Source organism: Lynx canadensis, chromosome E1 (genome assembly GCF_007474595.2).
Source record: "Lynx canadensis isolate LIC74 chromosome E1, mLynCan4.pri.v2, whole genome shotgun sequence".
Classification (NCBI taxonomy): Eukaryota; Metazoa; Chordata; class Mammalia; order Carnivora; family Felidae; genus Lynx; species Lynx canadensis.
In genome coordinates, this window is record NC_044316.2 from 15270469 (window position 1) to 15286105 (window position 15637).

The following is a 15637-nucleotide window of genomic DNA, read 5'->3' on the forward strand; positions in this document are numbered from 1 at the left end:
GGAGCCTGCTTCGGATTCTGTGTCTCCCTCTCTCTCTGCCTCTCCCCTGTTCCTGCTCTGTCTCTCAAAAATGAATAAACGTTAAAAAAATTAAAAAAAAAATCTATCGCTTAAAATAAAATGAGGCTATATAAAAGGTACATAAGCAAAGGAAAAAGACAAACTAGAAAAGTGTATGTGCGGTACGGGCAAAGGAATACCATTCAGAACACATAAAGATTCCTATAAATCAACATGAAAAAGATCAGCAACCCCAAAGCAATAATAACACCAACAGTGGAGCAAAGATTTGAACTGGCAACTCACAGAAGCAGAAACTGAAGTGCCTACAAGGCAAGTGAAATGATAGTTAACCTTATTAGTAATCTAGTAAATGCAAGTTAAAACCACAATTGTATACCATTTCATAATCATGAGATAGGCACAAGTAAAAAGGCTGATAATATCAAGTGTTGGCATGGATACAGTGCAATGAAATTCACACTTGTGGTAAGAGTATAAATTAAAGCACTTTGGGGGGAATTCAGTAATATTTCCTGCTCGTGCATGTGCATAACCCATAACACAGCCCTCACACTTACATCCTTGAGAGAAATTCTTGCCCCTGTGAAAAATGTTCCCTGCATCTGCTGTCTATAAAAGCAAAAGACTGGGCGTGCCTTGGGTGGCTCAGTTAGGTAAGCGTCTGACTCTTGATATCAGCTCAGGTCATGATCTCATGTTCATGAAATTAAGCCCCTCACTGGGCTCTGCACTGACAGCATGGAGCCTGCTTGGGATTCTCTCTCTCTCTCTCTCTCTCTCTCTCTCTCTCTCTGCTTCTCCCCCGCTTGCTCACACACATATGCCCTCTCTCTCAAAATAAATAAATAAACATTAAAAAAAAAAAAGTAAAAGCAGAAGACTGGAAACAATCTAAATGTCCATCAACAGCAGAATGAACAAACAAATGGTGGCATATTCATGCAGTGGAACAAGATACTGAAGTTGAAATGAATGAACTCAAACAACATATATCAATGTGGTTAAATCTCAAAAAACACTGTTAGGCAAAAATAGCAAGTGGGGAAATGATACATTTAGTACCACTTGCATAAAGTTTTAAAATGCAAAACAAAATCACGTATCATTTGAGAATATGTACACACGCAACATACCAAAACACACACGGTAATGATAAAAATCAAGATCAGAATAATGGTTACCTTTGGGCACGGAGGGAGGGGAATGGCAGGGTAGAGTCCACAGGGGGCTTCGGTAGTAATTGTATGATTTCCTTTATAAGAAAAACTAAAGCAAACTAAAGCATGTTAAGATTTGACCGAGCTACGTGTTGCACCAGTGTTCCCGACACTAGTTCCTGTACTTTTGTTAACTGGGAATATTAATATTTTCTTTTTTTTGTCACTCCTTCTCTGTTTTGTTTTTGTTTTATGGAATGCTATTTGACGCTTGGTGAGGATTCAACTGTATCTTCCATGTAGCAAATTTTCAGAGGCTTGTCAAAATCAAAGCCATGTCTTAGCATTATTTGTCGGTGGGAAAAACACGATTAGGTTTTAAAACACATGGGGATACTTCCTACTTTTTCTACACTTCCTACTTCCCAGAGATACATTATATGCATAAATAATTGTATAGTCTTAAGTGACAGGAAGAGTTTTGAAGGAACTTGACATAATTCTCTGGGTCTCCCATATCTTGAGAGAGATGACATTTTCAGTCCCTGGCCAGTCACAATAAAATTCTGTTCTCACCAGACAGCTGAACAGATGGAGACCTTGGTCTCAGGTTTTACAAAAAGCAATGAAGTCAGAAAAGGCAAGAGTTAGTCTGACAGACTTTGCAGCTGTCTGTAGGAAGTGCAGGTGAAAGGCCCCATTTATCATGAAAATCTGCTGGTTTTCCCCTTCGAAAATAGCTAGCAGTTCATCTTCTTAGGCATGAAGCACTGGAGAAAGAGATGGCCATCAGCCAAATTTGTTTGAGCCTCAGAGAAAATTTTTGGGGTGCTATAGCTCTTGTTGGTGTGCTCCTGGGGCGTAAGGCTGGCCAGCACCCCATGCCCGTGAAAGGTCATCACCCAGCAGCAGAAAGTTTGGAGGGTTCACTTCTGAAGCCTCCTACAACTCTTGGGGGACATCGTGACTGGCACTAGTGATGAAAACCTTAAGAAGAGAAGATCAAGGCACACACCTAGAAGGCATAGAAGCACGTGCACACTGCTAAATTCTTCTTCAATGAGGTGGCACAGTTCAAGATACAAGGAACGAACGGACCAAGGTGAGGAGACAATTTACGTCCAAGTTAGTTAACATATAGTGCCCTTTTTCTTTTTCTTGAAAGATTTTACTTTTAAGTAATCTCTATGCCCAACACGGGGCTCGAACTCATAACCCTGAGATGAAGAGGTGCATGCTCCACTGACTGAGCCAGCCAGGCGGCCCTCCTTTCTTCCCCTTTTAAATTTAGACGAAAGCTTCATACAGTAAAGTATAGGAAAACCAAGTGTATAGCCTCATAAACTTTTACATACATAGACACTCTACTGTCTAATTAAAGATAGAGGACATGTGTGGTATTCCAGAAGGCTCCCTCATGTTCTCTTCCAGTCAGTGCTCTCCCCGCCTTCCCAACAAAGGTAACTACTCTTCTGCCCTCTGTATTAGTTTACTGCTCATTACCCTGCTATGAGCGTTCTTGTACATGTCTTTGGTGCACACGCCCTCATTTCTTTGGGGTGGAATCTGCCCAATGTAGAATTGCTGGGTCATGGGGTAGACAGATACGTGTTTAACTTTAGTAGAGATGGCCTAACAGTTTTCCAATGTGGCCGTGCCAATCTCCATTCCTACCAGCGATGTATGAAAGTTTCAGATGCTTTGCATTCTCACCAACACTTGGTATTGTCAGTCTTTTTACGTTCTGGCCATTCTGATATCACTGTGGTTTTCATTTACAGTTCCCTGGATGATGAATAATACATTTATTGGCTTTCCAGATATCTTCTTTTTGAACTGCCTATTTAAGTCTTTTGACACTTTGCTATTGGTCGATCATCTTTTTCTAATTGATTTATTAGGTTTTTTTTTTTTAGTGTTTTTTATTTCAATTTTATTGAAGAATGACAAATACAATTACATATATTTAAGGTGTACAATGTGATGACCTGGTATGCATATATACTGTGGAGTGATACCAAGATCAAGGCAATTAATCGTTTGTGTGTGTGTGTGTGTGGTGCTAATGCTCACAACCTGTTCTTGGCACATGTCAAGTATTATTAATTATAGTCACCATGCTGTATATTAGGTCCTCAGAACTTATTCATCTTGTAACTGAAAGTCTGTACCCTTTGATCCACATTTCCCAATATTCCCTCTTCCACCAGCCCCTGGCAACTCTCATTCTATTCTCCAAGTCTATGATTTTTTTTTTAATTTTTTTTTTCAACGTTTATTTATTTTTGGGACAGAGAGAGACAGAGCATGAACGGGGGAGGGGCAGAGAGAGAGGGAGACACAATCGGAAACAGGCTCCAGGCTCTGAGCCGTCAGCACAGAGCCCGACGCGGGGCTCGAACTCACGGACCGCGAGATCGTGACCTGGCTGAAGTCGGACACTTAACTGACTGCGCCACCCAGGCGCCCCTGTTTTTGTTTTTTTAGATTTCACATATAAGTGATATGTCAGAGGTTTTAAAAATATATTGAGAATGAGTACTTTGTTGGTTGTATGTATTGCAACTATCATCTGCTACTCTGTAGCTTGTTTTTTGATGAAAATAAGTTCTGAATTTTAATTATTCCAAATAATCTTTTCTTGGACGATTAGTACTTTCAATGTTTTGTTAAGGAATCTTTGCCTAACTCAAAGTCATAAAGACATTTTCTTATATCTTCCAGAAGCTTTATTGTCTTATCACTTTTAGAGCTTTAATCTACCAGGAATTGATTTTTTAAAAGCTGAGATACAATTCGTATATAGTAATATTCGCCTTTTAAAAGTACAATTCAGTGTTTTTAGCTAAGTATATTCACAAGGTTGTGCAACCATCACCACTATGTAGTTCCAGAACATCTCATCACCCCAGGTGGTAAGGGGTAAAAAGCCCCTTACCCCTTTGCACTCACACCCCTTTCTCTCCTCCCCACCTCTAGCCCTCACCAACCACGAATCTACTTTCTGTCTTTTAGATTTGCCCATTCTGGATATTTCATGCAGACGGAATCATACAGTACATGGCCTTTTGTATCTGGCTTCTTTCACTTAGCATGTTTCCAAGGTTCATCTGTGTTACAGCAAGAGTGAGTACTTTATTCCTACTTATGGCTGAATAATATTCCCTTGTGAGATTATACCACATTTTGTTCATCCACTCATCAGCTGGCACACGTCTGAGTTGTTTCTACTTTTTGGCTACTATGAATAATGCTGCCATAAACATCTGTGCACAAGTTTTTGTGTGAACGTACTTTTTCTCTTCTTTTGGTTTTATATCTAAGAGTGAAAATGCTGGGTCATATGGTGACTCTATGTTCAACTTTTTGAGAAACTGCCAAAGTTTCCCAACAATGGCTTCAGCATTTTATATTCTGACCAGCAGTGTATGAGAGTTCCAATTTTTCCATGTCCTTGCTGGAACGGATTTTTTTGTATATGGTGTGTGGTAAAGGTCAAGATTAATTTTCTTCCCCATATGGATATCCAATTACTCAGCACTGTTTATCAAGAAGACCATCCCTCCCCAGCTGAATTACAGTGCCACCTGGTCATAAATCAAGTGTCTCTATGTGTGTGGGTTTATTTCTGAACTAGATTCTGTTCTGCTGGCCTATCTGTCTCTGCTGCCTGTACCACACAGCCCTACTAAAAGAAGTCTTGATAGCCTGAGATTTAAGTCTTCCAACTCTGTTCTTTTTTAAAAATAGTATTTTAGGTATTCTTGGTCTTTTGCATTTCTACCTAACTTTAAACATTTTTTAAATGTTTATTTATTTTTGAGAGAGAGAGAGAGGGACAGAGTGCAAGTGGGAGAGGGGCAGAGAGAGAGGGAGACACAGAATGCAAAGCAGGCTCCAGGCTCTGAGCTGTCAGCACAGAGCCCGATGGGGGGGCTCGAACCCATGAACCGTGAGATCATGACCTGTGCTGAAGTTGGATGCTTAACCAACTGAGCTACCCAGGTACCCCTCTATCTAACTTTTAGAATCAACTTATCAATTTATACCCACACTCACACCTACCCCCAACTCAACCCAACTCAACCCAACCCTTGCTGGGATTTACTGTATCTAAGGATTAATCTTGGAAGAACTGACATTAAAAACTTTTTTTTTAAATTAATCTATTTTGAGGGAGCACATGCACATGTAGGAGTAGGGGAAGGGCAGAGAGAGAGGGGGAGAGGGAATCCTAAGCTGGCTCCATGCTGACGTGGGGCTCGATACCACCGAACTGTGGGATCGTGACCTGAGCCGGAATTAAGAGTCAGACGCTCAACTGACTGAGCCACCCAGGGGCCCCTCCACTTATTTTTTTGTTTTTTGGTTTTTTTTTTTTAAAGAATGCTTACAAATGCCCTGCCACTTTTAGGAGATTACCTGAGAACTGTGCCCAAGAATAACCATCCTATTTTCTCATTTTTCCAACCGCCATTATGCATACCTGATTCTCTTTTCCCCTTTCCTTGGTGTTTGGGCTTAAGAAAAAAATCTAAAACTCGCTTTAAATATTTTTTCCAGATGGTTTTGAATTATGTGCATTTTTAAAAAGTTCAATATGGTCAAAGTACAGTGTATGTACATATGATGGAATATTATTCAGCCTTAAGGAAAGAAATTTTGAAACATGGCTAAACCCTGAAGACACGCTAAGTGAAATAAGCCAGACACCAAAGGCCAGACTTGGTACGACTCCACTTCCAGGAGGTACCTAAAGCATCATATTCATAGAGACAGGAAGTAGAGCGGAGGGAATGAGAAGTTACTGTTTAACGGGAGTGGAGTCTCAGGTTAGGAAGATGAAAAGGTCTGGAGGTGGATGGTGGATGGCTGCACAACAACATGAATGCACTTAATTCTATTGTACACTTAGAAATGCTTAAAACGGTACATTTTATGTTATGTATGTTTTACCACAATACAAACTAAGTCAATGTGGTATTATAAAGATAACATAAAGGAAAAGAAAATAGCTTCACAGGCAATCTATTGCTCAAAATATTTCAGACTCCGTAATACGATAAATCTAGATGGGCCATGTGAGGGTCTGATTCAGTGCTCGTATTTAAACACGGGGAAACTGAGCCCAGAGGAGGGAAGCAACCACTCGTGATCACAGGGGCCATTAAGAGCACAGGAAGGATTGGACCCCAAGTCTCAGGGTCCTTTTTACCACACCATATTGTGATGCTTCCTCTATGGTAATTTTGTGCAAATGGATTCCATTTCCATCTACCGTGTGCTCAGTCACAGCTACTATTGCTGCAGGACTCATTAATGACCCTGCAAATCCCATAAGATTCTCTGAAAAATCACAAACTAGCACAAAGCATTACAAATATCGGTATGGTTCAGTTCCATGTGCCCTTGCAATTGCTCAAGAGGGCTCTGGGGCCCAAAGATAAATAATTCACTTCGTGGAGTAATCAGGAAGAGAACAAAGAGCAGGAAAACGTCCCCTTTCCTATCTTCAGCACAAGTATTGAAGGTAATCTAAATTTAGGATCTAGTACCTTTGTGGCAAAGCAGAGGCAGCTGAGATTAGGCTGAATCTTAGCTTTCAATTCTACAGCTTTTGTTAAAGCTTGGATTACAGCCGATACAGGACCCGAGTCAGAATCTGTTTCAGTCTTTGTTATCTACCTGATTCCTATGGTTCTGCTGCCTGAGTAATCCCGCCTCCAGCTGCTTGGGTTTCTAAGCCCAGATACTCAGGGCAAGCATGGACCCGGCCAAACCTGAATTTCATGTGGGACTCCATCAAGGCTCACACTGCCCTGCAGTTCCTACCCATGCCCTCTCCCAGGCTGGGCTCTCTTAATCACCCACTCCTATTTGCCTTGTAAATAAAGGAAAATTCCAGCTTCACAGATGGTTTTCTCATCCACATCTCAAAGCAGAAGTTAATACTGGCCAAACTGATATTTTTCTGAAGATATGGGCTTTGAGTCTGAGCTGATTATTTTAACATTCGTTTAAAGAAGAGAAAATCTGAGGAACATAGATATGATATTGGATTTAGGTGACAGTATGAAAATATCATGGTTATTAGACACTAAGCTAGCACGGCCTGGGCAAAGCTGCAAACTCATGAAAACGTGTTTCTAACCAGTCAACTTTATGTCCCAGTGGCTTCTTCAAGTCTAGACACAAAAAGCTAGTACCTCAGAACTCTATTTAAAGCTTCTCTCAGACACACAGATCAGGGCTCCACAACCTCTCTGAATATACACAACAGTGAGGTGAACAGAATGAATCCCCAGTAAACACGTGCCAGTGACGCTGGAGACGTGCTGGGGCATTATTCCGCTGTTTCCAATGGAGAGAATCAGTCCTACGCTTGTGACATTCAGGAGTCAAGAATTTCAAAACACCGAAACTCTATCGTCAGATACAGTCCACCAGCCTCTGTCTGAATCCATGCAACCTCCCAGGAAGCTTTCTGAGACAATACTTTTGACTGACTTTTGAAGCTGGTCAGCCAGAGAGCCCGCGGCAAGTATCAACCAGATGTCACTGCGAGGGGAGGTGGGCATTGAAAGCAGAAATGAGCCATGGCCTTGGTCTGAGAATGCTTAAATTAGTAAGAGCTGGCATTTGTTGAGGACTTACCATGGGCCACACGTTGCGTCAAACACTTTCTGTGCACTGTCTTGTTAATCACTACAACTATCCTGTAAGGTGGTACCATGATTATCCCCATTTTATAAATGGAGAAACTAAAGTGCTGGGGGGTTTGTCTAAGGACAAAGGGTTGCTATGTTGCAGAGATAGGATTCAGCTTCGGACCTCCATGATTCTGGAACCCAAGGTCTCAATGCTCACATCATAGTGCTTCTTTTCATAACATAGGAAGGCCATCCACTTACAAAGAGTATAAACGTAACTGGGTGTTCTTTCAAACATAAAAAATAAGAGGGGAGCCCCTGGGTGGCTCAGTTGGTTAAGTGTCCGACTTCGGCTCACGTCATGATTTTGCGGCTTGTGAGTTCGAGCCCCGCATCAGGCTCTGTGGTGACAGCTCAGAGCCTGGAGCCTGCTTTGGATTCTGTGTCTCCTTCCCACTCTGCCCCTCCCCTGCTTGTGCTCAGTCTCTCCCTCTTTCTCAAAAATTAACATTAAAATAAATAAATAAATAAATAAATAAATACATAAATAAATAAATAAAAAGTAACAAATTGGTTAAATGTTGCTACATAGAGGTCTAGAGAGGATTTACTTTAATTTTTTTTTTTCAACGTTTATTTATTTTTGGGACAGAGAGAGACAGAGCATGAACGGGGGAGGGACAGAGAGAGAGGGAGACACAGAATCGGAAACAGGCTCCAGGCTCCGAGCCATCAGCCCAGAGCCTGACGCGGGGCTCGAACTCACGGACCGTGAGATCGTGACCTGGCTGAAGTCGGACGCTTAACCAACTGCGCCACCCAGGCGCCCCTAGAGAGGATTTACTTTAATGAATACATGAGAATTATTTATCAGTACATGAATAGTCTGTATCTAAACAGGTGTTTTTCAAGAACTGCATGCTGAATATTACTGTGTGTGTGTTTTTTTTAATGTTTATTTTTGAGAGAGTGAGAGACAAAGCATGAGTGGGGTAGGGCAGAGAGAGAGGGAGGGGCAAAGAGAGAGGGAGACACAGAATCTGAAGCAGGTTCCAGGCTCTGAGCTGTCTGCACAGAGCCCAACACGGGGCTCGAACCTATGAACCTTGAGATCGTGACCTGAGCCAAAGTCGGACACTTAACCAACTGAGCCACCAGGCGCCCCTTATTGTTTTTGTTTTTAAAGCAGCTTAAACTGTTCTCCAAATTCAAACTGCTCAAATTTCTGACAGTCTGTATAGGTGCTAGCTGAAAAGAAGTGACTCTGCTGTAGCATATAACTCAACTCATCAGTGCTGAGGTGACACAATCTGTGAAGAGATGTCTTGAAGCAAAGGACTGAAGTGAACAGAGGGGGTGAATCAAGGAAGCCTTCCTGGGTGAGGTGAACAGTTTCTCAGTACCAAAAAGATAAGATTTTCTTTTCTTTCTTTCTTTTTTTTTAAAAACATTTATTCATTTTTGAGAGACAGCACAAGTTGGGGAGGGGCAGGGAGAAGGGGACAGAGGATCTGAAGCAGGCTCCAGGCTCTGAGCTGACAGCAGCAAGCCCGAGGTGGGGTTCAAACCTACAAACCTTGAGATCGTGACCTGACTTGAAGTCTGGTGCTCAACCGACTCAGCCACCCAGGCACCCCAAGATAAGCCTTTCTTTGCTTGCTACTCTTAAGTGGCTTCTGCCCAGCCACTGTGGGATCTAAAATAATCAGTCTCTCTGCTTCCTCTGCTTGGACCCTTTTCTCCTAGTCCTCTCAAGCCCCAGGTCTCAGAGAAGACTTCTCTGAGCATCCAGTCTGGAGCCATTACTCCCAGGATGCCTGCGTGGCTCAGGCATGTTAAGCGTCTGACTCTTTGATTTCAGTTCATGATCTCAGGGTTCATGAGTTTGAACCCCACATCAGGCTCTGTGCTAATGTTGTGGAGCCTGCTTGGGATTCTCTGTCTCCCTCTCTCTCTGGCTCTCCCCTGCTCTCTCTCTCTCTCTCTCAAAATAAATAAATAAACGTTAAAAAAAAAAAAAGTCATTAGTCCCTCATGCCCCTAAGAGAATTCCTTCACAGAACATAGTTTTATACCCTTTAGCTTACTTAAGTTAAAATTATCTTCTCGTTTATTTGTTAACTCATATATTAATCTGTCTCTTCTTACTGGAATGTGAGCATCATGAAGGAGAGATCTTTTCTGCCTTATTCACTGTGGTATACGTACACCTAGCACAATGCCTGGTACTTAGTAGGTGCTCAACAAAAATGTTTTAAATGAGTGGATGCAGTAAGCTGCCAGGTCTTCCTTTTGCCCCCAAACAGGGGAAATCAGCAATTTTATTTCTCCAGAGTAAATCCCTACTAGAAAGATGTGTTTGATCTATGACAAAAGCCATAAGGAAAAGGCCCTACACCAATTCATCTCACCTGTTCTGCTCCCACCATGCTAATTGGCTTGCACTTGAAGAGGTGAGTGATGAACTTGGGAATGAAGGAGCTGTGGATTAAAAAAGAAAAAAAAAAGGGACAAATTAGGCTTCATTCTCTCTTTGGTAAAGGACTGTAGAAATTTGTTTTTGTTTTGTTTTTTTAAAGTATGCTCCATGCCCAGCATGGAGCCCAACTTGGGGCTTGAACTCACGACCCTGGGATCAAGACCTGCGCTGAGGTCGAGAGTCGGATGCTTAACCAACTAAGTCACCCAGGTGCCCCAGAAACTTTTTTTTTTAAGGCCTCACTTCCTTCTATACAAAAACTGAGAAGTTGAAGTAGATGTTACTGTGGCCTCCCAGCATCCATTGTCTTCTTTTTCTTTCCAGCCAAAGTCCCGGTTTTACTCAGGTCTTGAGATGATGGGGAAAAGCTGATCGCTCCTAAACTGCAGAGGTGAGTTCTGATTAGCCTCAGCCAATCAGAGCATGGCATTCCCTTGTTGACTGCTGTTGGTCCTGAGATGGGGGACACAATCCAAGCTGGACAATCGGACTGGAGGAAAGGACTTCACTGCATGGCCTGGGCAAGAGTTTCTCTCCTTCTTCAGGGTATTCTTGTGTTTGAATAAAACATCTAGAGTTGCCATTTTACCACCATTCTAAGGATGAACCCAGCCCCAAGGAGAGCAGGGGAATAAGGAACGTGGGTCCTTAATGACATTGCCGAACCACTGTATCAACCATCTTTGGATGTGTCCTACCTCTGATGTCCTGGTTACAAGAAACACAAAGTTCACCTTATGCTTAAGTGAGTTTAAGTCAGGCTTCTATTACTAGCAGCTGAAAATCACCCTAACAGACATGATAGTGACATAGTTATAGGGTGTTAAATGCAAAGATAGGAAGTAATTGCTAACGGAGTAACTGTCAGAACAAGGGAAAAAAATACATGATCTCTGAAAAATTTACTGGGGACTGAAGGGCAACTGGTTTGGGGAAAGGGAGAAGTAATTTTTATAGATCATGAGGCCTTTTTTAGAACAAACTGCAGGGCTTGAGTAGGGAAAGCTGAGTTGTACTGGTGCAGAATGGAAGGTGTGGGAACTAGAAATGCCTATAATCAAGGGCAGATCCAGACTGGACTGACCAGCGGAACACAGGGCCCACGAAGGAACGGTAATAAAACAGGATGTGGAGGTCAAGAGAAAGGCTGGCTAGCACCCTCATCGCCTACTCCTCAAAAGCTGCTCTCAGGCCCATGACTCTACCCTCCTGGGTCTCTCTGCGCTGTCTCCTGTACCTTGGTGCCCGCTCTAATCTCTAATACCCGACGAAGTACCGGCCGTCTCGCTGGAACAGCACTGGCACCTCAATTCCAGCACGGCCAGGACTCAGCCTCACCCTGGAACCCAGGCTCAGTGGACCTGATCTCGTTACCCAGTCACCTGAGCCAGAAACCAGGAGTGACCCGAGCCGGCTCCCTCAGCCTTCCATTCCAATGTCCAATCAGTTCCCAGCCCTTCCCCGGCGCTCCCTCACCCAGCCTCCTGACACTGCTGCTCTTCCTCTTCCCACCTGAGCTCTTTTAACTGTTTCCTAATTGGGCTCCCTGCCTTCGGCCTCATCTTTGGTAACCATCGGCTGTCAAAGGGATTTCTTTCAGATGCCATATGCTCAAGCCCCTTCCCTGATTCAAATTCTTGAAATGGCTGCAGACGACACCTTCCATGACTGTCCTGATTCTCTGTCCCTAGCCTCTCATGCTAAGCTGTGGCCCCCTAGGCTTGATCCTGCAGGCTATTTACTGCCTCTGTGACTGCTTACACGGCTCCCTGTGCCCAGAATGCCCTTCCCTACGGCCTTGTGGGTCAGTACCCACACAGCTCTTGCACCCTGCTCCAGGACCTCCCTCCTTATGAAGCCTCTCCTCAGTCGCCTCCGCCATCTTCTACACAGAGTTCACAGACCTCTAGCCTAGCAGAAACTTCCTCACGATGCTATTTGCTCACGTTTATTTCCCTCCACTAGACTGTACGGCAAATGAAAACAGGGACCACATCTATTAAGCCAAAGCACTTAATTCTATGTCTGGGACAGAGCAGGTGCTCAAATGACTGCATGTTAAATAAATAATAAGTAATAACAAATTAAAATGGTAGCAGCTACCACTTTTTGAATGTCAGCTTGGTACCAGCACGGAAGTTTACACAAGACCTCTCACTTTATCCTCTCAACCACTATTAAGAGATTTGTTTTACGATCCCCATTATTGAATGGAAGAGAATCGGCTTAGTGGATGAGGGAAGTTGCTTGTGATTGTGATGTCAAAACAGGAAAGACTGCTGTTGCTTCAGAAACCAAATGGAGGCAAAAGGAAACACGTATGGCTTGCATCGATGCGATAAGAGAGGAAGTTAAAGGGGAAGAAACCTAAACTCTAGAGATCTGATCCAGGGGGAGGTCTGCTGACCAGGAGGGAGAACAGGGGCTACGCAGAAGGGATTCTTCAGTGCTCTACATCAGAGCCAGGCCAAACAAAAAACATGACATTGAATTCATGACTAATCACAATGGTACACAGTTTATTACCTAAGTTACTTCTCTCCAGAGTGGGCTTCGGTTGTACGCTTGAATTGGCTCTGTGTGCTAGTCTACAAGGGTGGGGTGGGGAAAATTTAGGGACCAGAGACATGTCATAGTGGGGAGAGGTGCTGGCAATGTGATGGGTAACTGCCCAAGGCTGCTCCAGCCCCAAGGGGCAGTGGCGGCCATTGCTTTTGATGGGGAAGGATCTTCTCACAGCGCCATCTCTGAGGTTTCTAGTCTTTGGCTGGGATTTACAAGGATGAGAGGGTACCATGGATTAAATCAGAAGACCACTTTTCCTATCAGAGGTTAAACTTCCAGATATGAGAGATGGGCATCGTCTTCCTAGCTCATCCAATAGAAGCTTAGCAATAAAATCAAAGGGCTCTGACAGAACGTGAGGCTGATGCCGGGACTAGCTAAGTAAATGACTCCTTGTTCTCTTTAACATTAGTTCAGACCCCTGTGCAACCATACTGGAGATTTTGGGCCACAGGGAAATTGTACAGAGACTGTTTCTACCAAGGGTACAGGGAGTGTCACAGCATGATTTATCAGCAATGCTTTTAACACACACCGATGAGCACTCAGAGGGTGTAGGGAATGTCAACTCCCGGTTCGTCCACCATATTGCAAACGTTAATGCCTCCCTGGGGAGTCCACCCGATCCTTTCTTGACAAACTGGAAACGAAGCTCATGCCACAAGCTCTCCATAACCGTTGTTCCTTCGGGTTTATTTGTGAGGGGGAGAGAGAAGGCCTTAATTGAATACAAACCGGGAGAGATCTGGGGAGGACAGAAACTTGGAGCCCTAAACCCCCCTTTGGGACTTGGATGAGGACAACTTAAATACAGTAGCTGGGAACAGGCTGACCTTCTTGAAGCCCTTCCTGGCGGCGTGTGCCAAAACGCGTGTTGGCTGGCTGGTCGGAGGAGGCACTGACCCTCTCCGTTGCCTCGTCTCAGGGGAAACAGTGCTACAGCCAGATGCTGACTGGCAAAGGCCCAAACCGTATCCCCACTTCCAAACGTCAAGCCAGAAATGGCCACACACAAGGACGTAGCAGAAAGACAAGCAGTGCAGTGTTCACTACATGTCCTTTGGCAGTGGGGCTCCCTGACTTGCTCTTCCCAATTTCTAGTACCTTCCCCGGACTCCAGGAGGTCCAGAAGCAGATCAATTCTGGCAAACCCAGCAATAAGTACAATGGGGAAGGAGGAAGAGAAGGCTTCAAAGAAGTAGAACTGACGGTCTCTACCCTAAAAATAGTTTAGAATCTAGTTGGAGAGACAAAATATATAACTGAAATCAGTGAAAAATAATTTTAATTATCCAAACCTGTGGGGAGGCAGGGGCACTGTTACATCCACCTAATTCAAAACAAGTTTCCCCAGCTCATCTGAGTTTGTCTTCATGTGGTTGGTGACTGTCCTGCTGTTACTGTTGTCTATGACTTTAAGTAGTGGACTTCGTTTTATTATCCTTCTTTGGAGCACGAAAAAATGTTTGTTTACAGGCACCAGAATGAATTCCAGCTGGATGGCGGGACACCTGGGTGGTGAGCATGCTGGCGGTAAGTGTGGCACTCAGAATAACCCAGTGATGGGAATGTTCCAGGACTTACTTTGCAAATTTAATGCAGAACTGAGTGAAGTATTTCCGGGTGGAGGCCAGGTTGTCGCGGATGATAGGGACATTCTGCTTAATGTGAAGAATGACAGAGGTGACATAAGGGCTCTGGTCACCAACGTGCTCCACATTCTGCCACTGCATCTGCAAACAGAGATAAGGGAGGACAAGTCTTTAGATCCTTCGCGGGAGGACAGTCTTCCGCGTCGCTGGGGAAGGGCAGGTGGAGTGACAGTGAGGCAAGAGCTTGCGACCACAGCTGCCATTTTATTTTGGGCAGTTCGTCTTACTTCGTCTGTAGTGGCTGATGGTGAATAAAAACAAGCAGAAAGTGGTCTAGTTTCAACCTTCTGCATGTTGCTCACCATTTACAAAAATAAACTCAAAATGGATAAAGGACCTAAATGTGAGACAGGAAACCATCAAAACCCTAGAGGAGAAAGCAGGAAAAGACCTCTCTGACTTTAGCCGTAGCAATCTCTTACTCGACACATCCCCAAAGGCAAGGGAATTAAAAGCAAAAGTGAATTACTGGGACCTTATGAAGATAAAAAGCTTCTGCACAGCAAAGGAAACAACCAACAAAACTAAAAGGCAACCAACGGAATGGGAAAAGATATTTGCAAATGACATATCGGACAAAGGGCTAGTATCTAAAATCTATAAAGAGCTCACCAAACTCCACACCCGAAAAACAAATAACCCAGTGAAGAAATGGGCAGAAAACATGAATAGACACTTCTCTAAAGAAGACATCCAGATGGCCAACAGGCACATGAAAAGATGTTCAGCGTCGCTCCTTATCAGGGAAATACAAATCAAAACCACACTCAGGTATCACCTCACGCCAGTCAGAGTGGCCAAAATGAACAAATCAGGAGACTATAGGTGCTGGAGAGGATGTGGAGAAACGGGAAACCTCTTGCACTGTTGGTGGGAATGCAAATTGGTGCAGCCGCTCTGGAAAGCAGTGTGGAGGTTCCTCAGAAAATTAAAAATAGACCTACCCTATGACCCAGCAATAGCACTGCTAGGAATTTACCCAAGGGATACAGGAGTACTGATGCATAGAGGCACCTGTACCCCAATGTTCATAGCAGCACTCTCAACAATAGCCAAATGATGGAAAGAGCCTAAATGTCCATCAACTGATGAATGGATAAAGAAATTGTG

The 15637-nt window shown here is 43.6% G+C and overlaps 1 protein-coding gene across 1 annotated transcript in view; it reads right to left on the bottom strand.

Moving 5' to 3' along the window:
* The window catches only part of VPS53 (VPS53 subunit of GARP complex), a 138575-nt gene that overhangs the window by 6968 nt on the left and 115970 nt on the right, over positions 1-15637 (bottom strand). The window contains exons 18-19 of the mRNA XM_030296881.1: positions 14460-14608; positions 10243-10312 (exon numbers count right to left, since the gene is read on the bottom strand). Of these exons, the coding sequence (XP_030152741.1) occupies positions 10243-10312; positions 14460-14608 (219 nt within the window). The remainder of the gene's footprint in view (positions 1-10242; positions 10313-14459; positions 14609-15637) is intronic.